At 50.2% G+C, this 26176-nt stretch overlaps 1 protein-coding gene across 2 annotated transcripts in view; it reads right to left on the bottom strand.

The window, feature by feature from the left end:
- BROX (BRO1 domain and CAAX motif containing) overlaps window positions 1-26176 on the bottom strand; it is a 904523-nt gene that overhangs the window by 167835 nt on the left and 710512 nt on the right. For both annotated transcript variants that reach the window (XM_069608616.1, XM_069608615.1), the window contains one exon: window positions 13503-13588. In XM_069608616.1, coding sequence (XP_069464717.1) covers window positions 13503-13588 — 86 coding nt within the window. The remainder of the gene's footprint in view (window positions 1-13502; window positions 13589-26176) is intronic.

Genomic DNA, 26176 nt, shown 5'->3' with positions numbered 1-26176 from the left:
TCAGGTAAGAGTATGTGTTACCCAACGCTGTCCGGTAACTATTGCATGCGTTAACGTGTTGTTTTTCTCCCTCTTTACAGATGCGGCATATGAAAATGTGGAGAGTTATGGAATAATACCACCAGTGGTAAGTCTATGGTGGTAAGAGGTTGTATTTGTTGATTCCCTTGGCTCACCTTGTTTTTTCTTGTGTCCCCTAGGTGCCGGATTACGGCGAAGAAATGATGGAGACAGTGCCAGATCGAAAGATGCTGTGAGAACTGGTGAGTATGGCGCCGTGCTGGAGCTGGCGAAGCGACGCGTGCAGGACTGATGTACTTTCCAGGTCCGGAGATGAAATGGTTCCGGAATTAGGTGAGGAATTTGAAATAAGTTTGTTTTCTAACCTTGTCCTTTTCTTCTTCTTTATTCTAGGAGCTCCGGATTAGAGGCGGGTGTGGCAGAAGACTGGATGCTGGCTGCAGGCACGCTGGCGTGGCAGAAGACTGGATGCTGGCTGCAGGCACGGTGAGCGTCACACTGCTGGATGCAGAATAACGCGAAGCATGTGCTGCTGTTCGGGTGTGGTTTAAATAGCCTCCAAAGTAGTTCCAGGCAAGAAGTTACCTAGAGCCACGCCCGAGTAAAAAATAGTCCCTGTAACAAAATAGTCCCATCCAGGCCTCATGTAGGCTTGGACTCTTTTGCAGCATGGTCTGCATCAGGTAAGTAAAGTCTATGAGCCTGGCGCCTAAGGTGCCAGGACTGAACCCAGACAGCCCCTAGCCGGGGCTGCTGAGGTTTAAACAAATGTCTGGATGCCTGCTCCTGGAGCCGAGGGCCTTGGTCCTGATGCCCGGGGGTAGGCATCATGACATTGTCGACGTCGACTTTGGAGGGGCGATAGCTGGCAAATGTGACGCAGCCGGCATCGTAGACTTCAGAGCCGATATCGACATCGAAGTCTTAAGAGGTGTCGAGGGCCTGGCAGGCGTCGAGGGCACCGTCAGCGTCTATGGTGTCGACAAGAGTCGACGACCTCGACCTTGACTTTTCACCATGTCTCTTGTAATCCTGTGAGACATTGATTTATCAAATCAGCGCCTCGAGGGTTCCTGATGAGGATCAGGTCTTTTACCCGGGCTCAAGGGCGCGCAGGTTGTCGACGGGGACCTCTCCTTTCCGGCTTCATCAGAAGGCTCGGTCGGAGCGTGGCTCTGCTTATCGAATATTTTTTACATTTGCACCCCGAAGGCTTCCCATTCAGCCAGTGTTGAATTTTTGGAAGGGCATGGTAGCCTTTTAGGCGAATCGTCAGATGAAGAAGTCGACAAAGGCGACCTTCGGTGCCTCCTCTTTGACTTTTTCGAAGACGACGAAGAAGAGCAGTGGGAACAAATCCTCGAACTATAACGCTTGGCCATCTTCCTCCGGGGAGACACCTTCCTCGACTCGTCGCTCGAAGGCCCAGCAGTTCGGGAAGGTGACATTTTGGGCATTTTCCCTACCTGAGGTTTCCCCTTTCATTCCCTTAAGGATTTTCCCTTCATGGACTGGCACTTGGAACACTCTATGGTATCATGGCTCTCCCTGAGTGTAACGCTTACCTCTGGTGCCCTGCAGGAGTGCCTGGTCCGGTTCGCCAGATGTGTGGTTCTGGGTCGTGGCTGTGGGGCCCGATCCACTCCTTTCCCAACCGGTCCGCTGATGGCAACTGCCCAGCGTACGGTTAGGTTGGGAGTGATTTGGAGGTCTTTGGTGTGGTCATTCTGGAGTGGGACCCTCTGGATGGATCTACAGGTAACTAACAAACAGAAGGTAAGCTACTGAGTCTTAAGCTTTCCCCCCACCTCACCAGCCTTCCTGAAAATATACTGGCTGGCAGGCTTTTTTACGGGCAGGCGCTCACCTTGGTACTCTAAGGCAGGATTAGGGTTAACCCTGTTGGCATCTGTCTCCCAGTTACTTCACTGCGAGTGGTGACCCAGTCCTGCTGCGACGCACTGGATGCCGGTAAGTAGAGGTTCCTGCTTTTGCACGCTTTATAGTAGTGTCCAACCCTTTATAGTAATGTCCAGCGCTTTATAGTAATGTCCAGCGCTTTATAGTAATGTCCAGCGATGTCCTTTTGCATTCTGTAGTTACGAGATTGCCTCTGTGTGTCCCCTTGGAATCGAGCGCACCAATATGTCCTTGCCTTTTGTCTTGCAGGGTTCCAGCAGCGCAATGACTCCAGGTTGCTGTCAACGCGGAAGGGTGCTCTAGGAAGCGAGAACTGCGGAAACAGCCTATGGCTGCCAGAGGTAAATTGGAAGAGAGAACTGCTGGGAAAGCTGATGTCTGCCGTCGGATCGCTGCCGGAGGAAGCAAAGGTCTGTAGGATGAGGAGAGGTGCTGGCTAAGCTCCGGCTCCGTTGCAAACTCACGCATGTTATTCTTTACTCCTAGCTGCTGCAGCTGTGACGAAGGAGAAGCTCAGGAGCCATGCAAGTAAGAGGAGCAGTAGCAGTGGCTTCAGGATTCACGTCGGGTAAAAGAGAAGCTGAGAGCACGTAGAGTTCTACAGGGCAGAGCAAGAGTTACGCTGCCTGTCTCTGTCAGAGAAGAGTACGCTAAGCACTGGGTGTGGCCCAGGGCAGGGCTTATATAGCCCTGGGCTGCACCCAGCACCACTAGACCACCAGGGATACTTCTGAAAAAGGGTTGCTAGGAGCCATCTTGGTTCTTGCATGGCAACCCACTCTCGGTGCCATTCTGAAGGTAGCATGTATATGCTGTAACCTGCGCCAGCCTGCCATCCCTAATGTCTAGGCTTTACCTACAGTGTGGATTCTGCTAGGGATTGTGACACCGAGGCACTACAGGCAGATGCGGTGCGGGTCGGTAAGAGACATTTTCGACCCACAATCACTGCATTTCTTAAAGCTGGACTTCGGCGTCGACGGGGTCGAAGAAGAAGACATGATGTAGACGGTTTTTGTAACGTACGTCACAATAAGAGGCGCGCTGGGTTTCTACTCGAAGCAAATGCTACCGCAGAAAAAAAGAACTGAGACCAATGGGCGCTGCGTGTGCTATATATACCTTCGATGAGATCACCCTCGGCGGAGGCCTTCGAGTGACATCGGTTCTACACCGTCGACGCACAGCGCCCTCTGCCAAATTATTTTTCTGAAGCAGCTGAAGCTGGGACAACGATATGTCAAAGATGAGGAATACATGAGTGGACACAATCCAATCAAAATCACTACTGGTGCGAATCACGGCCTGCAAAATGAACCTGCTTACACGTTTCCAATACTTCTGCTCTACTTTGCCCGCCCCAATCCCTTTGCTCCCTCTTCTTCACCTGCAACGGAAAATGCTTCAATTCATATGGAAAGGTAAAAGAGCCAGGAATCCTAAAAAAGTCATGACGGCCAACGCCCGCCTGGAAGGGCCGGCGGTCCCGAACCTGCACAAATATTAAGTGGCCACACAGTAGGCGCGATTCCCGGCATGGTTCTCCTCACCAAACCCACCAAAGTGGGTAGACATGGAACAATCTAGGATGCCACTACATCTCGATTTCCCCTGTAGGTCCCCCCAGCACGAAAGCTCTGGCCGCGTATCCTCTCCTCCACACAATGCCCAATAAAAATGGTCTGGGCACTGAAATCTAAAGGCATCCCAATTGGTCTGGGCCCAAATATGCCTGTCTTTCACAACCCTACCTTCACCCCTGGTACCCACCCCACAAACCTCAAGAACTGGGAAAGGGGCGGACACCAAAGCCTAATACAATTTTTGGATAATGGGCAACCGCATACTTTTGAGAGCTGCAAAGTAACCTTTAAACTAGATGAGACAGACAGATTCTCTATCCAACTTCACCATTGGTACACCCACCTTCTAGTGAGACAAAGAGCAACACAAGACCTTAGCCCCATTGAACTTACGCTGCAGGGAGATCCAACCAGAGGAAACGCTTCCAAACTGTACAGATTGCTGCAAGATGACATGTTATCCCATCGCCCCGCATACATGTCTCAAAGGGAAGCAGACCTGGGGCATCCAATGGAGGATAACACAAGGGTGGACATTTGGACAAGAAGCCACTCATCTTCGATGTGTGTCTCAAACAGAGAATGCAAACTACTTCTCCGATGGTACTATCCCCAAGAGCGCCTCCACCGCATTCAGAATTCATTAGACCCGGGCAGGGATCGGGGGGATACGGGATGTATTCTGCATGCATGACTTAACCCTGCTCTGGTAAAATGTAGTCGTCTTCCTTTCAAAATGTTGTACATCTAATCCCATGTTTGCAACCAAAAAAAAGAACTCAGGTGGGCACAGGAGGGGATATAACTCCTAAGGGTAATAATAACCCCTACAATTAAAGGGTTATATGCAGCCAATTACCCCACACTGCTGCGGATATAGAAATGCAGTTAAAGAGGTGGGATCCACTCACCATCTCATGGCTTGGCAGAATAAACTCAGTGAAAATGGTTATACTCCCCAAAGCTCTGTACTTTTTTCAAGCCTTACCTATCGGAGTCCTCATGTCGTTCTTTCGCCAACTACATAGAGCTATCTCTGCATTTATATGGCAGAATAAAACACTGCGTATAGCTTTAAACACGCTAATGCTCCCTACCAAACGGGGGTGGGGGGTTGGGCCTCCTCAATTTGCTGATGTACTATCGTGCTGCCGAAATAAGGGTGATTAAAGATTGGTCCAAGGGTGAAACCGGAAAAAAAAATGTTTTACTCCCTCTGTCCCCACAGGCCATCCCCACCCCCTCTGATCCCCCGTGATGTTCCCTTGCGCCCCCACCCCCTTCTCACACACAGGTGTTGCCTGTTTTGCTTGATTCTTCTACCCTGCTCCCCTTCCCCCACCTCCAGTCTACTTCTGCAGGAGTCAGTCCTGATACATTCTGGTTTCACCATCACCGTCTTGTGGCCAATCCTGGATTTGACATTTATGGACTTCATTGATTCACGGTGCGTCACTCTTTCTCAACTCTCATGCTCGCTTCCTTTGCATCTTGCACTCATGGTGGCCCTGAATCATGCTGTTCCCATCTTCATCTTGTATCTGGGCTTGCAACATTAAGTGTTACTACTGACTTCTGCAATTGTATTCGCTCTCCTTTCTTGCTTCTCCACTCTTTTTGACTGCTTAATCTCTATTCTCTCCTCCTCTCCCTTTCTCCCTTTTCCTATCTCTTCCCTTCCTCCCACCTTACTTTCTTCTATCAGAATTGTCCCTGGACCTAGTATGATAGCAACCTCGTCTGTCTCCTTCCCCCACCCCTATCCTGCCTCCCCCCCTCCAGCACTATCTGAAATGTCGTCAGGCCTAGTACGATAGTCGCTTGTTTTGTTCCTCCCTTCCCTTTCTGCACCCCTCTCCCTCACCTTTTGTTTTTCTCCAGCTCTATCAGAAATGTTGTCAGGCCTAGTACGGTAGTCACCTGTCTGCTTCCATTTCCTTCCCACTCTCCCCTCCCTTCCTCATCTATGTCTTAGCTCTTGCACTATCTGAAATGTCGTCAGGCTGAGTACGATAGTTAATTTTACATCCTTACTGTTCATGGCCTGTAAGGTCATTGTATTTTCCCTTGTTCCCTTCCTTGCCTTGAAGCGCTTTGAAACACACTTTGTATAAGCGCTATATAAATAAACTATCATATCATATCATATAGATGGAGTTAGCAGTGGGGGGTCCTAGGCTCTGCAATGCACTATGGATGCCAAAACATGGTCGTCAGGCATGCAAGTGATATAATGGCTGTAGTAGAAGAAACTTGAGACGCTGTGGTTAAGGAACACAAATGGACGGCATATCCTTCTCCGCTCACTCCGATATTCTCTAACCCTCAGTTCACTCCAGGCCTTGATCCCACAGCATTTAAAGAATGGAAACAGGCGGGTTGCGAAAAACTCAGAGGTATGTTTCAAGGGGAGGAGGTTAAATCATGTATACAATGTACACGAGATGAATCTACCTGAAAACTCTAGATTCCAATCCTTTCAGGTGAGACATTGGATTCTCGCTATAAGAGAATTAACTACCCTATGAAATGTTGTTGTATCAGATTCAGGAGCCAAAGCCTTTACTTCAAACTTACATAGGCTGATGGGGGAAGCGGCAGCAAAGGAGGTGGCTAGTTCTAGGCGACGTTGGCAAGTGACTTTGGGGATAGAGACCCCATATTTAGACTGGGAAAATTCTGTGGAAAACAATCCCCAAACTTACTAGATCACTCCAGATAAGAGAGTTTTAGTACAAACTAATGGTGCAATGGTATTACAATCCGGCTCGTTTGGGGAAAATGAAACTATCATTGTGAGATAAATGTTGGAGGGACTGCGGTAAGATGGGGACCTGGGAACATATATGGTGGAGCTGCCCAGGGTTGACATACTACTGGGAAGAATAAATACTTAAATGAAATGTTTTCTTCACATACACCAAGATCTAAACGTTCAAGTCTCTTAGAAATGGTTGAAAACGACTTTGGGCGGCAACCAAAGTCAATCCAGAATGCCTATGTAATGCTGCAACTGGCAGCACTCCTGCTGATTTCTCAAAACTGAAAAACGAAAGAGTCGCCTCACATCACGGAATGGTTTTCCAAAGTGTGGAACTTTTTAGCGATGGGATGGATGACGTACTCGTTACAGGGGGAACATACTGCATTCTCCAAAGACTGGAAGGAGGTGCTTGACTTTCTGCATAAAGACTACAATGTAATGTATTGCCCTCAGAAGAACAAGTTACTCTCTTACTTGGTAACGTTCTTTCGATGGGATGGTCTGACGAAGTATTCCATATCTATGACAGTAATCACCACAGCTGTGCTGCTTCGGAAAATCTTCGGCGTCTGCGTCCTGCATCGATGACATCGATACGCCGCCCTCGAGGACCTCCTCCGACGGCTGACGTCACTGGATGTTACAAGTAGGACGCACAACGCCTGCAGCCTCAGTTGTAGTTTTTTCCCCAGAACGTGTGGCACCAGTCTTCTGCCAGTCTGACCACACAAAGCCTTGCGGAAACGTAAACTGCAATCGCATAAGAAATTCTGTTGCAGGGAAGGCAGGGAGGGAGCGATATGGAATACATCATCGGACCATCCCATCGAAAGAACGTTAACAGGTAAGAGAGTAACGTGTTCTTCGAGGGGATTGGGTCCTCCGACGTATTCCATATCTATGACAGACTCCCAAAGCAGTACCAATGCAAGGAGGTGGGAAAAGAATTTAGAAAACACAAATTTAGAATGCCCAATCAAATTGCGGAGTAAAGGCCTGCCTTGCCAAAGGCCAGATCCTGCCCACGGATGGAGTCGAGGGAGTAGTGACGTACAAAAGTATGGACCGAAGCCCGGGTGGCTGCATCACAGATGCTACGAATAGGAACACCCCTCTGTAGGGCAGTAGAGGCAGCCATACCCCTGGTAGAATGGGCCCGCAAGCCGATCGGTGGGTCCTTACCCGCCAAGCGGTAACACTCAGAAATAGCTAGAATAATCCAGCGAGACAAAGTCTGTTTCATCACAGCTTGTCCCAAACGCTTACCAGCGTAACCAATGAAGAGGTGATCGTCCACTCTGACCCGGGACATGTGTGAAATATAAAAGCTTAACGCTCTCCTAGGATCAAGCCTCTGGAGCCTCTCCTCTTCCTTACCAGGATGTGGAGGAGGATAAAACGCCAGAAGAACAACCTTCTGGCCTAAATGAAATTCCGACACCACCTTCGGAAGAAAGGACGAACTCTAAGGACAACCCTGTCCTTATGAAACACAGTGAAGGGTGGCTTAACTGAAAGTGCCTGTAACTCACTCACTCACTCTGCGAGCGGAAGTGACCGCAACCAAAAATACAGTTTTAAGAGTTAACAGTCTCAAAGGGCATGAATGCAAAGGCTCAAACGGAGCACCCATCAGAAATTTGAGAACAAGGTTCAAATCCTAACCGGGCACCTGGAAAGGTGACGGAGGGAACACATTAGTGAGCCCTTTCAGAAACTGAGAAATTAAAGGAATTTTAAAATAGGAACACTCTTCAGACGAGCGCTTAAATATGGACAGCGCTGCCAGGTAACCTTTAACGGTACTCACTTGCAAGCCCCTGTGGGCTAAAGAAAGCAAAAAAGACAGAACCATGGGAATGTCACATGCAAAAGGATCCACATTCTTAACCCTGCACCAGTCGCAGAATTTACGCCCACGGCAACAGTACAGGGACTTTGTTGCGGGCCTTCTGGCCGAGAGCAACACCTCCAACACGTCTTCAGGGAGGTCCCAATCCTTATACCTCAACCTTTCAGAAACCAAGCGTGAAGGTTGAGGGATCTGACCTCTGGATGGAGAACCTGACCACCCTCCCGTGAGAGCAGATCGTCTCGGTAGGGAAGACGACATGGAGGGCAGATGGACAAGTCGAGAAGGTCCGGGTACACGTCCTCTGGGCCCACGCCGGAGCAATGAGGATCATCCGGGAACTGAACCACCGTAACCTCTGCAGTACTTGCGGGATGACCGGGACTGGAGGAATGACCACTCCACCACGAATGCGTCCCCTAAGGCTCCTTTTGGAGGAAATTCCCACGAGCAGAACCTCTTGCACTTCCGGTTGACACTGGAGGCGAAGAGATCCACTTGAGGGGTCCCCCAAAGGGCGAAGATCTCCAGGAGAATCTCCTGAGCCAACTCCCACTCGTGAGAGATCGCGCTCTGCCTGCTCAAAGCATCCGCCGTCTCGTTTTCGTCTACGGCCAGATGAACTGCCGAGATCGAAACTTCCTGCTGGATTGCCCAGAACCAGAGCTGCATCGCCTCCCTGCACAGAGGAAGTGACCCTGCCCCCCCTTTTTGTTGAGGTAGTGCATGGCCACCGCGTTGTCCGTCAGGATCAGGACATTCTTCCCTGACACAGTCGGCAGAAAAGCCTTCAGGGCTAGCCTGACGGCCCTCAGCTCCAACAGATTGATATGGAGTCTGGACTCTGACGGAGACCAACGACCGCTGTCAACTCGTTGGCATGAGCTCCCCATCCCGTGAGGGATACGTCCGTCACGATCGTCACCTCCGGCCAGGGTAGTCAAAATGGAGCCTCCTTCATCAGATTGTCTTCGACGGCCCACCACACAAGGTCCTGGGCGACCGAGGACGGCGCCTGAATAGGGTCGGACATCGTGCCGGAGGACTGAGACCACTGGAGCTTGAGTGCCCATTGCAAAGATCTCATCCGCAACCTGGCCTCTGGCACCAGAAGAATGCAGGATGCCATGAGGCCGAGCAATCTCAAGAACTCGAACGCAGGGAGACTCTGGCCATTTTGGAACTTATGCACCATCTGCTGAATGTGATGAGCCCTCACCTGGGGAGGAAAACACTGCCCAAGGGACGTGTCGAGCACTGCCCCGATGTACTGGAGCCTCTGAGTTGGTGTCAAATGGGACTTCTTTAAATTGAGGGAGAAGCGCAGCTTGTGGAGGGAGTGGCAGGTAACTGAGAGATGATCCAGGACTTGCTCAGGAGAGCTCGCCCTGATCAACCAATCGTCCAGGTAGGGGTAGACGTGAATCCCTCCTTTCCTGAGGTGCGCTGCCACCACTACCATGAGCTTGGTGAAGACCCTCGGGGCGGAGGTCAATCCGAACGGCAGGATCCGAAACTGAAAGTGTGAGTCGCCAACCGCGAACCTCGGGTACTTCTTGTGCTTTGGATGTATCTGCACATGAAAATAAGCGTCCTTGAGGTCGAGAGACACCAACCAGTCCTGAAGTTGAAGGGCCTGGAGGACTTGAGAAAGAGTAATCATATTGAACTTGTCCTTCCTGAGGAGTTTGTTCAAACCAAGCAAGTCCATGATGGGTCTCAATCCCCCGTCTTTCTTGGAAATCAAAAAATAAGGGGAATACCATTCCTTGTTCCTCTTCGCTACAGGCACCAGTTCTATGGCGCCTTTCTCCAGCATGGACTGAATTTCCTGCGCAAGGAGCGGATCCGGACTCTTCAACGAGAGATTCCCCGGTGGAATGTCTTGAGGCCTCTGCCGGAAAGGAAGACAGTAGCCGTGGGTTATGATCTGCAGAACCCACACATCCGAAGTAATGGCGCGCCACTCTGCAAGATGCTGCGCCAGCCTTCCCCCAACCGGCGAACCATGGGACATGGCCTCATGACTGAGCTGAAGCGGCTGCGGCGTTGCCTCAGGGCAAAGAGGCAACAGCCTGAGCGGCCTTGGCACCTCGAGTACCTTGTTTTCCACCTCTGGCACTCCTACGGTGGCCCCTTTGACTGGCAGCTCCTCTCGCTTTACCAAACGATGTGTTATAACGAAAGGAACCTCCCCTCCATTGCTGTTCCCTAGGACGAAAAGGCGGAGGTTGGCGAACTGCAGCGCCCAATGACTTTGCTGCAGCTTTGGAGGTCTGCAACCTCTCAAGGCTCTCGTCAGCCTTGCTGCCAAAAAGATGTTCTCCCGTCAAAGGGCATGTTGAGGAGCCGGGCCTGCACATCAGGAGCAAACTCCGACTTCTTCAACCATGCAAACCTGCGTATTACGGTGCTCGCCGCCATGGGCCGGCTGACGCAATCTGCCATGTCCAAACCCGACTGAACGGCCTCACACATGGCATCCTTGCCATCCTGAACCATGGCAAGGAAACCATCCCGTTCGTCCCCTTCGGGAATATGTTCAGCCGCTAAGGAAACACAGTTACACAGTGTGCGTGAAACGCGACAAGGCACATACGGAGTTGGCCGCCTGAAGTGCCATACCCTCTGAACAAAACACTTTCTTCGCCCAGCCGTCAAAACGCTTGTCGTCCCTATCAGGAGGGATGGTAGGATATGACGCCTGCTTTGCCGGGGCCATAGCCGCCTGCACACCAAACTCTCCGGAGTGGGGTGCTTGGTCAAATAGCAGGGGTCGCTACTGGCTGGGCGGTATTTTTGCGGCAAAGACTTGCCCACTGCCTGGAGACTCTCCGGAGCAGTCCAAGCCGCCGCCACCCTCCTCTGTAGAGCCATATGGAACGGCAGTACCGGGTCAGTTGGTGGACCTTGGTCGAGGATATCCGTAAGGTCATCCTGAAAAAAATCCCCTGGGGGAGCAGACCACCCCAAGTACTCGGTGACCCTAGACATAAGTCGCCGGTATGAGGAGTCGGCATGAGTGCCAGGCTCAGGCCTACAAAACTCCACCTCTGGAGAGGTGTCCAGCCCACTGGCGTCATGCAGGGACTGCCGCAGGTCCTCAATTTGGCTATGGCCTGAGAGAATCTCGTCTGGCACCGTATCAGGAACCGTGCCATCATCAGAGCCCTCATCCACCTCTGAAATAAACTCAAGATGGTGGTATGAAGGCACAGAATGTGGAACAAAGCCATGCTTGACCTTGGCCAGAGCCTTTCTAGGGGGGTCCACCGAGCCCCGGTGTACCCCCGTCGAAACAGCCTCGAAAGGCATCGAGGGCGTCAAGTGAATCGGCGTTGACGCCAAACGCGGCGCCGACAGCATCGACGGCGTCGGCACAGGCCTCGAGGCCGGAGCCCTGAGCGTGTCCCTCGACAGCCTGGGCGCTGATGGCGTCGACGACTTCTTCGGAGGCGAGGCCTCGAAAGAGTCCGTAGACGACCTTGCGCCACCGGCGTCTTCCTCAAAGACACCACAGGTGCACACGGTCTTGAGCACGTCGGGGACCGAGACCTGGACCGGGCATGACGAGAACGATTCCCCTTGTCCGAGCGGGACCTCTCCCGCGAATCGTGCCAACCACCCGAGCCTGAAGGCGTGCGAGCGGTGTCTCTCGACCGATCACGACCGACCCCACTCTGAGGCGCGGACGGACCAGTGCCCTGCGATTCGAGAATCGCTAACATTTTCTTCCCGTTGCATGCTTGGTGGGATAAGCGACCCGCCGACGCTCTGAGTCCTCAGACGGAGACGGGGAAGGTGACCGATGAGGGCGCTTCTGGGAGTGCAGTCGATACAGTCATCCATGTCATGGGCCTCCCCGAGGCACCAGAGGCAGGCGTCGTGCGAGTCCGTCACCGACATCTTGGACCCACAGTCCCAGCACTTCTTAAAGCCCAGAGGCGGGGTGGAAGACGAGGTAGACATCTTCACAAAGAATATATTCACAATACGAACAGGTTCGAAGAACCGAGAAAGAACAGAAACTCCAAAGAGTCGAGGCGCGCCGAGATCTCCGAAGCGAACACGTTCGTGGAAAAAACGGAACTGAGGCTATGGGCGTCGTGCGTCCTACTTGTAACATCCAGTGACGTCGGCCGTCGGAGGAGGTCCTCGAGGGCTGCGTATCGACGTCATCGACTCAGGACGCAGACGCCGAAGATTTTCCAAAGTAGCACAGCTATGGTGATTACTGTCATAGATATGGAATACGTTGGAGGACCCAATCCCCTCGAAATTGAAAATATTGGGTATTGCTTGAATTGGCTATAACAGCATGGACATGTCTGGTGGATCATTTGTCACAGTGGATTTGGTATATCTGCAAAATGGGTGCGGAGTGTGTGTTGAGGGGGTTGTTAATGTGTATATGAGAAATGCAAATGAAAATACATTAAAAAAAATAAAGTGTTCAAAAGTTATTCATGGTTTGAGAATTTAATGACAATAACGGAAAACTAGTATAGAAAGAAAGTAACTTTAAAACAGTGAATTATGTCAGACTAATAATATGAAATGTTTGCTTGAAGCTAATAAAGAGAAGCTAGGATCAAGAGTGGGGCATATTTTGATGGGCAAAGTGAACACAAACAGCCATGTAAGTTAAGTAATGAAGGACACACGCTATAGTCTGAGGTTGTCTGGTGATTTCAGGCAAGCATTCTCACCTGATATAAATCAGACATACATGTGGTCTGAAAACTGGCTGGAAGATGAATGACACAAAACGTCTCTGAACATTTTTAAACAAAAACTCAGCAAATAAGATGACAGCAAGCGTGTTTGGAGGGGGATGGAAAGGGGAGGAAAACAATGGTACCCAGTGTGGTAAAGGCAGCAGTGTTTGTTTGACAGTTTTCAGTGACAAGCAGTTTTTGTTCATAATACATACTAGGCTGTTTATTTTCACCAACACACAAAAAACATTTCAAATGATTATGTCTACCACACACTTTAATCATCAAGTTGTACATATGTGGTCATGTTTGTAATCAGGCAGATCTAATTATGCACACTTTTGTGTACCACCAGTTGCACTACGTTCGTTCGTTCGTTCGTTCGTTCGTTCGTTCGTTCGTTCGTTCAACGGTGGCAAGTGGCAATGTCTGGTTAGTAGCTACAACTTAACATTTTGCACCCTAGTAACAGACATTGTTACATAGAAGATAGTCTCTCATATTATTCTGCTACATTTCAGAGGTTAATTGATTTACAATTGTGTAATAAAGTTTTGGTTTGTAATTTGCATGCTATCCCCCAAAACACTACTGACACACATGTGGAAAAAAGTTAATGGATTCTCTTAAACAATATGACTTACGTAGGCCATGTAGAAACACATTTTCAGCTGTATATACTTTCTCCACTTGGCTATGTAGACTGGATCCAAACTGGACAAGGTATGATCTAGAATGTGATACAAATGAAGGTAAAGACAAATAATTCATTATTCCTCCAATAGACTTTAGTTACAATGAAAATGAACTTGTTCTGTTGCTAGCAATTGTGAGGAACTCATGGTATCAAAAGGAGAGTGACAAACAAAAGATGCAAGTTCAACAGCTTTATTTATAACTTTGCAAGGGGTTGGCTACTTCCTAACTGGCCCTAAATCTAAAGTGGAAGTAAACTCGACCATAAAGTAAAAGTAAAACAGTCCTAGTCAGTACAGTCAAAGCAAAAGGTTCTAAATCGAATGCTTGCCCTAATTCTAATACAAAAACGTGCAAGGGAAATGTACACAAAATTAAAAGGATAGTGTTCTCAACAAAAAGGATCAGGATGACAAGATGTTTGAAGCAATGATGAATCCCTTCCCCACAATTTCATCTTGGGACAATGGGATTCGAGGGCATAGGGACTTGGGCAGCGCAGTTTTTCCCAGTGAGGCAACTCTGGCTTACTGGGGCAGTCAATAGAATGTTCAGGTTTCTTTCATAATCAAATGTTAGTTTGGACTTTCCAAAAAGACAAAGGTTGCAAATGTTTTACACAAAGATACTTCTTTGTCTTGAAACAAAAAAATTAATAGTCACAATCGTTCACATAGGTCTCAGGGATACCCTTCCCCAAGCTATCTTGGTCAAAGACCATAGGTTTGGCTTCTGACTATGCCTGACCACTTCGACAACCATTAACTTCACTTTATCCCAATGCTTTCTGGTACTTGTAGTTGCAAGATTATGGGCTTCTCTTTGTCAGGCTCAAGCCACTAATAATATTACTGGTTTCCTTCAGTTAGGCTCAGACCTCTTATTTTTCACACAAGCCTCTCTCAGTCGGGCTCAGGCTTGAAATGAGTTTCTCCAGCTCACACAAGCTTCCCTTATCAGTGCAAGCTTCAATCTGCGTTATTTTCTATTTTCAACAATCCCTTTTGCCTCAGGACTTTGAATAGTTAGACATGTTACTACAGAGACTTTCGACCATGCTGTATCCAACAGCAGGACCACTCTGTTTACACTGTATCACACTGTCTCTTTAAAGCGTTTATCTTTCTTTACTTGCGGTTGCTGTATTACGCGCAACCATGTCTTGTTACAGTTACTTCCAAGCAAAAACAACCAAGCCTTTTTTCTTCTCTTTTGTTAACTCAGCGGCTGTGTTTTAATATTATTTGCTTGTCCGAGTTCAAGGTTCCTTTACTCTTAGCTTTATCGAACCTCCCCAATTCAATCATTCACCGGGAGGGAAGCAGACTTCTCATCAAGGTTACCCAGAAGGACGACTTCCAGATCAGGTTATCAGCTGCTTGTGGCAAGTGTGGTTCTTTTGCCTGGCTTTCTTGAGACCTCTTCACAACTCATAAAGTCCTCTGGCTTTCTGCCCTCCAATGTCGTATCATGATTCGGGGCGTATGTATTGACCACACACACTTCTTTGTTTTCCAGCATGCCGTGCACAATGATCAAACTGCCCTCTTTGTCTTGTTCTTGCATTATGAGCTGGAACGGGACGTTGGGGGCTACCCACGTTAATACTACTCTAGCATAGTTGGAATAGGTTGAGCCGTACATTTGTCCTCCCCACTTTCTTGCTATTTTTGACTGCTTATCCTTCATCAAGTGCGTTTCTTGCAGCATTGCTACCTTCACTTTTGATCTGTTCAACCAAGCGTTCACTCTCATCTCTTGACGTAATTGTTCAGCCCTCGTACTTCCGAGGTGGCTATTTCGATTCCATCAGGTCTCATTATGGCCTCTCGTGCTGTGGCCCGTCTTTTTCCATGGGCCCACGTTGCTCTTCAGGACAAGCCTCTCATCTTCTCACGGTGTTTTGCATTCTGCTTTTCCTGCTTGTGTATTCTCGTCTTTCTCCCGTTCAGCCTTGCACAGAGTGGGCTGTTCCAAGTTCTGTTGTCCTTCAAGCGTCCGGTGATACCTCTGCTCCGTTCGTGCTTTTGTGGTTTTGTTTCGTGCGCTCTTGTGATGTTCTATGTGTCTGTAAAGTACTCCCATTCCCGTGCCCCCTTTCAAACAACAAACTGTAACCGTTAGCAAACACCCAGCCACCCTCCCCCTGCTCGGGCTCTGCCGCTTTCCTTGTGCGGCCCCAGCTCCCCGGTGCCGGTTCGCCACAGCATGATGCCTTGAAACTGGCATCATGAACTTGTTCAAGTCCTTGGGGGTCCTTCGTCGTAGAATTGTACTTTTTGGCCGAATATAAATGGTCACAAGGACCAAAAGTTCTAAAAATGCAACCACCAAAGGTTCGAACACCAAAAGTTCCAACCTTTGGTGGTAGCATTGCAGGTAAGTTAAAAAAAAAGAAATAAAAAAGGGGGGGCTGAGGGTCAATATAGTGAGCGGGGGTTGCGTGGGAAACCTCTGCAGCCCCCGTAGTATGTACGTGTGTTCGCATGAGAAAGGTGCAAACCTTTGGTGGTTCGCACCTTTCTCATGCGAACATTCCGGCAACGGCAAAATCAGCCGCGGTCGGATGACTTAGAACCTTCTTCGTGGCCTTCATCGGGGAAACTTTAGGGTTGCCTCCTCTGTCTCCTATGTATAACATCTGGTCCCTGTTTCATCTCAGTTGTCTTGTGTACCTCTAGACCTTTCAGTCTTCTCCGTACGTGTCTTACTGGGGTGCGTTCCTGTCATTCACTGCATTTCTGGCATTTAGCTGGGGTATCCCTTGTTGATCCATCCATTCGTGGGCCTCTTCCGTGGTCGCAAAGAGGTGTGTTCTGCCATTGTGGAGCCCCTTTAATTTAGCAGGGTATAGTAAAATATCTCAGATTTGCATGCCTGAGGCGCTCCTTTGTCGGTCCAAAGCGTGCTCTTTGACTTTGAACTAACACTGTGTAGTCCAGGTAGATCACTATCTTGGAGGAATTTCTGGTGATCGCTCCTCCCTCGCTCTCTCTCTCTAGAATGTCAGTATCTTCTTCCGGTCTTTAAAGTTCATCATTTTGGCCATCACGGGATCGGGGGTGCTCCTAGCGGAGGTTTCCTGGTGAGGGCTCTGTAGGCTGTTTCGACCGGGAAGCCTTGGGATAGCACCCTGGCTCCTACTTCTTGTAACAGCAGGTTTTCTACATCATTTGTAGGGTTTTGCCTTCCTCTCCCTGTCTGTCAATCTTTATGTTGTTTCTGCCGGCCCTCCCTTCAGCATCTTCAACCCTGTGCTCGAGAGTGCGCACACGATCCAGCACGTCTGCCATTTGGTTTTGCGTAGTCGTGATGTTACTGGTGTTGGTCTGCACCTGCTGTTCCGCCGTATTCACTCGATCTGCAAGGGCCCGAACATCCTGTCTTAGGAGGCCCATCCTGCCTCCCTTCTTCTTGTTCTGGTCTTGCTGTGGACGTACTGGAGTCTGTCGGGGTGGGCTGGCTCATGTCTTTTTTGCGGGCAAATGTTTCCATGCTGGTCTGCTTGCCCTTTCCCTCTCGGTGTTTGTCCAGCATGTCTTGCCACGTGCCCGTAGTGTTGCCCTCTACCTCTACTCATCACCGAGTGGCGTGTGTATGCCCCTTTGTTTTTTGTTATGTTTTTTTAGAGTGCCTCTCTGTTTCCTGCCTCCCACTCAATTTCGCAGCCCAGGTCGGTGTTTCCCTCACCCGTCGGGCCGTGTTTTGTGAGGTGGCTCTTTGTCAATCCTCTGCCCCTTCCCCTCTTCACGTTATGTAGGGGTTTTACTGGGTTAACGATTATCTGCGCTCTGAATTCCCTCTTCTCCGCTTCTTATATTCCCTTCTGGTCAGCTCTGCCGTGTCTGTAGTTGCCCCACCAACTGCCTGCATCCGGGCTCTCTTCTTCCCCCCCCCCCCGGGCACCTTTTGGGAGTTTGTTCAGTGCTCCCCGTGTATATGCACGTCTTGCTTGTGGTGCTTATGGGCTGTGCTATGAGGATAGTGAGCTTGCCGTATTGCAGCGTTATCAGTCCCCTCTGTTTGGTGGACTGTAGCCTGGGTTAAAAGTTTCTGGAGTAGTTTGTTCTATTTGCTTCGTTCCTCTGGGGGTCGCGGGTCGATGGGTTGTGCTCTCCCATGTCATTATACTATCTGGATTGCTGTCTGGCTTGTTCTCCTCTTTCTGGACGTTTTCCACGCAGTATTACACTTTGCTTGCGCTCTCACCTTGTGTGTAGCCCGCACCCACCATTGTGGAGCAGCTGGTGGTAGTGGATACCGGTGCCGGTTCGCCACAGCGTGATGCCTTGAAACTGGCATCATGAACTTGTTCAAGTCCTTGGGGGTCCTTCGTCGTAGAATTGTACTTTTTGGCCGAATATAAATGGTCACAAGGACCAAAAGTTCTAAAAATGCAACCACCAAAGGTTCGAACACCAAAAGTTCCAACCTTTGGTGGTAGCATTGCAGGTAAGTTAAAAAAAAAGAAATAAAAAAGGGGGGGCTGAGGGTCAATATAGTGAGCGGGGGTTGCGTGGGAAACCTCTGCAGCCCCCGTAGTATGTACGTGTGTTCGCATGAGAAAGGTGCAAACCTTTGGTGGTTCGCACCTTTCTCATGCGAACATTCCGGCAACGGCAAAATCAGCCGCGGTCGGATCACTTAAAACCTTCTTCGTGGCCTTCATCGGGGCAGCTTTAGGGTTGCCTCCTCTGTCTCCTATGTATAACATCTGGTCCCTGTTTCATCTCAGTTGTCTTGTGTACCTCTAGACCTTTCAGTCTTCTCCGTACGTGTCTTACTGGGGTGCGTTCCTGTCATTCACTGAATTTCTGGCATTTAGCTGGGGTATCCCTTGTTGATCCATCCATTCGTGGGCCTCTTCTGTGGTCGCAAAGAGGTGTGTTCTGCCATTGTGGAGCCCCTTTAATTTAGCAGGGTATAGTAAAATATCTCAGATTTGCATGCCTGAGGCGCTCCTTTGTCGGTCTAAAGCGTGCTCTTTGACTTTGAACTAACACTGTGTAGTCCAGGTAGATCACTATCTTGGAGGAATTTCTGGTGATCGCTCCTCCCTCGCTCTCTCTCTCTAGAATGTCAGTATCTTCTTCCGGTCTTTAAAGTTCATCATTTTGGCCATCACGGGATCGGGGGTGCTCCTAGCGGAGGTTTCCTGGTGAGGGCTCTGTAGGCTGTTTCGACCGGGAAGCCTTGGGATAGCACCCTGGCTCCTACTTCTTGTAACAGCAGGTTTTCTACATCATTTGTAGGGTTTTGCCTTCCTCTCCCTGTCTGTCAATCTTTATGTTGTTTCTGCCGGCCCTCCCTTCAGCATCTTCAACCCTGTGCTCGAGAGTGCGCACACGATCCAGCACGTCTGCCATTTGGTTTTGCGTAGTCGTGATGTTACTGGTGTTGGTCTGCACCTGCTGTTCCGCCGTATTCACTCGATCTGCAAGGGCCCGAACATCCTGTCTTAGGAGGCCCCATCCTGCCTCCCTTCTTCTTGTTCTGGTCTTGCTGTGGACGTACTGGAGTCTGTCGGGGTGGGCTGGCTCATGTCTTTTTTGCGGGCAAATGTTTCCATGCTGGTCTGCTTGCCCTTTCCCTCTCTGTGTTTGTCCAGCATGTCTTGCCACGTGCCCGTAGTGTTGCCCTCTACCTCTACTCATCACCGAGTGGCGTGTGTATGCCCCTTTGTTTTTTGTTATGTTTTTTTAGAGTGCCTCTCTGTTCCCTGCCTCCCACTCAATTTCGCAGCCCAGGTCGGTGTTTCCCTCACCCGTCGGGCCGTGTTTTGTGAGGTGGCTCTTTGTCGATCCTCTGCCCCTTTCCCTCTTCACGTTATGTAGGGGTTTTACTGGGTTAACGATTATCTGCGCTCTGAATTCCCTCTTCTCCGCTTCTTATATTCCCTTCTGGTCAGCTCTGCCGTGTCTGTAGTTGCCCCACCAACTGCCTGCATCCGGGCTCTCTTCTTCCCCCCCCGGGCACCTTTTGGGAGTTTGTTCAGTGCTCCCCGTGTATATGCACGTCTTGCTTGTGGTGCTTATGGGCTGTGCTATGAGGATAGTGAGCTTGCCTTATTGCAGTGTTATCAGTGCCCTCTGTTTGGTGGACTGTAGCCTGGGTTAAAAGTTTCTGGAGTAGTTTGTTCTATTTGCTTCGTTCCTCTGGGGGTCGCGGGTCGATGGGTTGTGCTCTCCCATGTCATTATACTATCTTGATTGCTGTCTGGCTTGTTCTCCTCTTTCTGGACGTTTTCCACGCAGTATTACACTTTGCTTGCGCTCTCACCTTGTGTGTAGCCCGCACCCACCATTGTGGGGCAGCTGGTGGTAGTGGATACCAGGAGGCGTCTTGCCATATGATGTGTCGCTTCCCCAAGGCTTGTGAAGGCTGCTGGTCCACCTGCACTCTACTGCCGCAGTCCCTGAATACAATGGGTTATGTTCCCTCCTGTTGTCAGCTCGTCCGCTGATACCCCCGTTCACCTTCTCTGGACTTTTGTCGTATTGTGGGGACATTTACACGCTTCCCACCGCGTGCGTCGAACTCCCTCTCAGTCTTGGACAACTGCCGGCGTAGGCCGCCTCTGTGTTCCAGTGCATCACGCGGTCTGGTGTTGTCGTTCTCCTTTCCGTGTGCTCTCATCCTCTCCTGCTCGGGTATGATTCTTGAATTTCCAATGGCGGTCTTAATGCAGCTGTGGAGGGACTCTTTGTTTTCCCTTTCTCAGGACCTTGTTTCCTGCCGGGGCTGCCTTCAAGTTCTCTCTGCTGCGTGTGCGATATCTGCTCTCCGTACCAGGCCAGTCCGAGATATTGTCAGGCCTGGGCGCTGTTTCATCCCCTTTGTTCTTCCCCCCCAAGGGCCTTGTGTTGGCTGTTCCACTGTGTCGCTCTCTTTCGTCCAGCCTTGCCACTTGGATGGAATTGCGGCCTCCCGCGTATGCTCTGGACCGTAACCACACTTCCTGGCATGCAACGTGGCTGAATCCCCAGCAGATCTTGTGCCGATGGGGCGCTGAACTCCAAGCGTGCTTATCTCTGGCCTTCCTGCGTGCTCTCCACCGCTTCTCCTGCCCGTGGTGCAAACATCTCCCTATCTTACAGGCTCACCTTTCATACCCCGCACGGTGTCTGATCCGTATCTTCGTTCTGCCGCTTCACTCCGCTATCCGCTGCCTTCGATCAGTGTCCCAGTGTCATGCTTTCAGACTCACCCAATCACGACCGGATGATATGCAGGCGGCGGAGAGAAACATGGACCCCTCCCGCGATCACCTCTGCTCGATCGTTAGTGGGACGCTACACTCTGAGGCATCCCTGGCGTCGATTTCCACGCCTGCAGTGGGGATTGCCTTGGAGACTGCAAGCGCGGAGGAGATCACCACTCCATACTGCGGTCCTCCGCTCGACGCGGATCGTCACGAAGAAGGGGTCATGTGACATGGCTTTCAGGAAACAGGCACCAAATGAACCACTGGATCATGTGACCAAGTGAAAGATCACGGGACCAGTTAAATGGATCATGTGACCAGGAAATCGTCCCCGATTGGCCAACGAATCAGGAAGACTGCAATAAAAGGGGCTTGGCCTTTGCACACATTGCTTCTCAGCTGATCTCTCGGCGTTTAGCGATTTCCTGTGTTTTGAACTTCATGCTTATCGAATTTCTTGGATTTTGGACTTTGTTTTTCTTCTGGATTGCCCTCAAATTTTGGCGCTTGCATTTCTTCTGACCTGTATAACTGGATTATCTGAACCTTGAACTGTTTTCTTGGATTGTTTATGGATTGACCTTTGGATTTGGCGCTTGATAAACCTTCAGCTAACTTTTGTTTGAACTCTTGGAACTTTGTCAAGAACTGTGCACCTACAATCAAACCCTCTCCTCTCCCTTCAGATCCCGTGGTCCCGTTATCCCCTCTGCACTACTCATCTGACCCTTGGGGGAAAACTCACTTAGGTTCAAGTCACTCATCATTCACCTCCAGGGTAGGTCTTTCTTATTATTTGTTTATGCTTGTTGTGAAAACCGTGTAGCCATTAGCTAACCTGGTATTTTCTTTGCAGCCACCCGGGACCTGGAGTTTCCTGTTTTCCCCACCTGTGGCTCCAATAACCGGTCAGCGAGTACTTTGCCCCTCTCTGACTGGTGCTTGGGGACGGAGGTAAACTAATTCACGTGGCCCTCAGGATTTGACACCCAGCCCCTCCGCCGTGACTAAAGGGTCAGGCTGCTGCTCGCTTCACATTGAGACTGGAGCTGGGTGTTTCACGTGGTTTCTTCTCTTGCTCACACTCCTTTGTCGCCGCCTGCTCCTCTATTGTCCGCTGGCACCCGCTCGATCGTCCGTGTCCTGAATCCCAGCTCCTCCTCACTTCTTCAGCCGGCACCCATCCGCCATCTTTTCTGCTGCCTCACAGATTTTTTGTCTCTGTCGTGCGGCAGTTCCTCTCCCTCCTGCGCAGCGGGCTTCCTCCCAGACATCCTCTGAGTCTTCCGACACCTTTCTGTTGTATTTCTATTTAATTTTATAGTAAATCGGGCCAGTTTGACCGATTCGTGTAAAGGATCTCTTAGGAGCTCTGAGGTGCAGCGGCTCACAGGATGGCAGCCACGCTGTCTGTGTCCTTACTTGTGATACCATGCCTGCTTCAAAGTCCAGACAAACAATCAAGGAGGACGGGGTAGGAAAACAAAGATTCCAAAGGGAAAAAAGTCAAAGGAGTTCAAATATCTTCCAACTACAAGGAATCATGGTTCCCGAAAATTCCTAAGGTCATGAAAGAAGTATCACTTGGATTATTTGGAGGAAGGTGGAGAAGGAACTAGTTCACAGACCACCTTTGGTCCCAAACAGAACTGTAAAGGGAAACGTAAGAAAAAGGCATTGACTATAAGTAATAGCCCTGTGTTACAGCGATATCATGGGGTTTAACCAGGTTACTCACCGTAGTGACCACCTTACTCCTAGTCCATAGTCCCCTTTCCTCCATACTTATGGGACATTCCTCCATCCTGTGGGACGGGACCGGAGCACTTTGTAAAAAGTATCCACATTTTTTTTGTCCTTCCTCTCTTTCTACACGGGGCCCGGCACACGGCCGTAACCCCGCCCATCTCGGCTCCGCCCCGCACATCGCCCATCAGTCCATTTCTATCGCCAGGTCAGAGACCTTTTAGCAATAACAGAGGAACCTTATTAGAGGGGACAACGGGCGGATGTATGGAGGAAAGGGGACTATGGACTAGGAGTAAGGTGGTCACTACGGTGAGTAACCTGGTTATACTCCTACGTCCCATCCCCTTTCCTCCATACTTATGGGAGATTCCCAAGCACTCCTTACAGGAACTATGGGTGGATGGAGAACAAAACCTTACTGAAAAAGGTTCTTGAGCACAGCCTGGCCAAACTGAGCATCAGATCTTGAGCTCATGCCTAGACAATAATGCTTACAAAAAGCAAATGGTGAGGCCCAAGTAACCGCCTTTGCGATGGTCTCCCATGGGACATATTCTGAAAGGCAACCGCGGCTGCCTTGCCCCGCACCAGGTGTGCATGAATACCTTTAGGAGGCTTCAGCCCTTGGATGGTGTAAGACTCCTTAATGCAGGCAGCGATCCATCGGGCGATAGTCGCCTTAGAGGCCTGCTTATCTTGTGGATTACCAAAGGTCACCAACAGCTGAGAAGAGCTCCTAGACTCGGATGTTCTGTCCCGATAGAACTTAAGAGCCCTTCCAACATCCAGGCAATGCAGAACCCTTTCTGCCTCTGAGGCGGGGTTTGGAAAAAAGACCGGCAGGGAGCTCAGATGGAACTCAGAGACCACCTTCGGCAGGAAAGCATAATTTGTCCGTAGGACCACCTTATCCTTGTGACAGACCAAGAAGGGATGCTCCTCCGACAAAGCCTGGAGCTCACTCAAGCGCCTTGCTGAAGTAACGGCAACCAAAAAGGACACCTTCCACGACAGGTGCTTGAGGTCCACCGTGGCCATTGGTTCGAAATGTTTATGGCACAACGCCGTCAGGACCACATTTAGATCCCACGCCGGGTGCGGAATACGAATCGGAGGATAAAGGCGCGTCAAGCCTGCAAAATGCCTCTTAACCAACCACCGAAAGATAAGTTCTGCATGACAGAACGTGAACACCCGACTCTGCTAAGTGGGATACAAAGGACAGTACTGTGTCAATTGTAGCCCCCCTTGGGTCCAGCTGCTTGTTTAAACATCAATGACAGAAACCAAGCCATTTGCTTCTGTACTGGGACCTAGTCGAGGGTTTTCTGACTGCCTGAATAATACGCATGTTATCCGCAGACAGGCTAAGATGTTCTAAAGACTTAAACTCAGGCACCATGCCGCCAAGCTGAGCGATTGTGGGGAGGGGTCCGACAGCTGCTGTTCCCCCTGGTGAAGAAGATCGGAGGTCACCGGTAACCTGATCGGCGGTTACACCGACGGGTGTTGAAGTTCTGAGAACCAAAATCTAGCCGGCCACCACAGGGCTATGAGCAGAAGAGAACAGTTCACCGAGTTCTTCAATTTGCAAATCGTCCGTTGAACTAGAGGCCGAGGCGGAAAGGCAAAAGCCCTCATGTTGTGCCATGGAATCTCGAGAGCATCCACCAGAGAGGAGGCTCCCAGCCCATTTCTGGAGGCATACAGAGGAAGCTTCTTGTTTGCCGTCGTAGCGAAGAGGTCCACTTCCGGTGTGCCCCAGCGCAGGAAAATCCATGAGGGGACCTCCGCCTTCAGCTCCCACTCGTAGCTGACCATTGTCCGCCAACTGAGGGCATCTGTCGTGACATTCAGCTGGCCCGGGATGTGTACTGCAAGTAGCCAGACACAATGACGACCACCCACTTCCAAATCTGGATGGACAGGTCCACGAGGGGGGGAGACTTGGTGCCCCCCTTGCTTGTTGATGTAATACATCGACACCACATTGTCCGTGCGGATATGGAACACTTTGTTGGCAATGATCGGTCTGAACGCCTTGAGCGCTAGGAAGATCGCCAGAAGCTCCAGATGATTTATGTGGAGGAGCTTGTCCTGAGGCGACCAAAGATCCGAGACCTGAAGAAGATCCAACGTCGCACCCCACCCCAGAAGGGAGGAGTCCGTTGTGACCGTTACCACTGGATCTACAGCCTAAAGCCAAGAACTCTGAAGAACCATCTGAGTCTGCCTCATTTTGAGACGGGCAAGAGGAAGAGCCAAAATGCACAAGGCCATGAGGCCCAGAAGCCTCTGGAACCACCAGGCCGACATGCTCTCAATCTGCGCAAACATCTGACATGTGGCCAACAGATGCGTCATTTTGTTCCCTGTCAGGTACACTCTGCAGTCGATCGTGTTCCAGGAAAAACCCAGGAAAATCAAGTCCTTAGAGACCGTCATGGAAGATTTCTGCCAGTTCACCGACAGCCCAAGGTGGAACAGGAGCTGGAGGAGAGACTGAAGATTGCAGGTGGCTTTCAAAGGGCACGGGCTGCGTAAAAGCCAGTCATCCAAATACAGATAAACATGGATACCCTGCAGACGAAGATGGGCCGCAATCACCGACATCATCTTCATGAAGACACGCGGCGCCGAGCTGAGGCCAAAAGGAAGCACTCAAAACTGAAAGTGCTCCTCTCCCACAGAGAAGCGGAGGTATCTCCTGTGTGAATTCCACATCAGAATATGCATGTGCGCATCCTAAAGGTCCACCACGCTGAGCCAATCTTCCATCTGCAAGGAGGACCGTATCTGGCCGGGCCTGATCATCTTGAATTTCTCTTGGGGTAGGAAAAGATTGAACTGGGAAAGGTCTAGGATGGTGCGCAGGCCAGCCTGGTTGGGTCTGGGCACCGTAAATAGCCGGGAGTAGAAGCCGTCCCCTCGGTCCCCAAGGGAAACGGGTTCCACAGCTCTGAGATCCAGAAGTTTCTGAACCTCGGCTTTTAGGGAGGACAACCGCGACAGCTGGAAAGGAGAGTTGAAAGGTGGGGTAGGGGGAAAGGGTAAGCGGAAGCCCGCCCAAGCGACTGACAAGACCCACCTGTCCTCGGTGATTGATTGATTTATTTATAGAGCGCCTTACATCAAGGCGCTGTACAGTGGAACAACATAATACAAGATAACAACAACAAATAACAGTGGGAGCAAAATTACATCATGAATCATTCGACAAAACAGTGCAAAGAGCAATTAACTGAAGGGGGGAAGGGGAGTGGGACTAGGTGTGGGGGGGTGGATTGTGAGAGAGAGCGAGTTTCAAGGCAGAGGTGCAAGGAGTTGGAAGGAGCGGAAACGGGAGGAAGCGCAGGGGGATGGAGGTACAGTGAGAAGGAAATGGTCAGCGGAACGAAGGGAATGGGAAGGGGAGTAGAAGGAGAGAAGGGAGGAGAGATAAGGAGGAGCAAGACCATGGAGGGATTTGAAGACAAGGCAGAGAAAGTGAAATTTTAGCTGTAAGTGGAAAAGTAGCCAGCCAAGGTAAGAGAGCGAGGAAGAGCTGGAGTCACGGGAGGTAAGGAGACAAAGGGTACGAACAGCAGAGTGGTATATGGATTTAAGAGGGGCAAGATGAGATGCGGGAAGTCCAAAGAGTAGAGAAAAGCAGTAGAAGAGGCGGGAAAA

Source organism: Ambystoma mexicanum, chromosome 4q (genome assembly GCF_040938575.1).
Source record: "Ambystoma mexicanum isolate Mex_15411 chromosome 4q, UKY_AmexF1_1, whole genome shotgun sequence".
NCBI lineage: Eukaryota > Metazoa > Chordata > Amphibia > Caudata > Ambystomatidae > Ambystoma > Ambystoma mexicanum.
The sequence above is the reverse complement of the archived record's forward strand: the minus strand, read 5'-3'. Positions and strand labels throughout refer to the sequence as shown.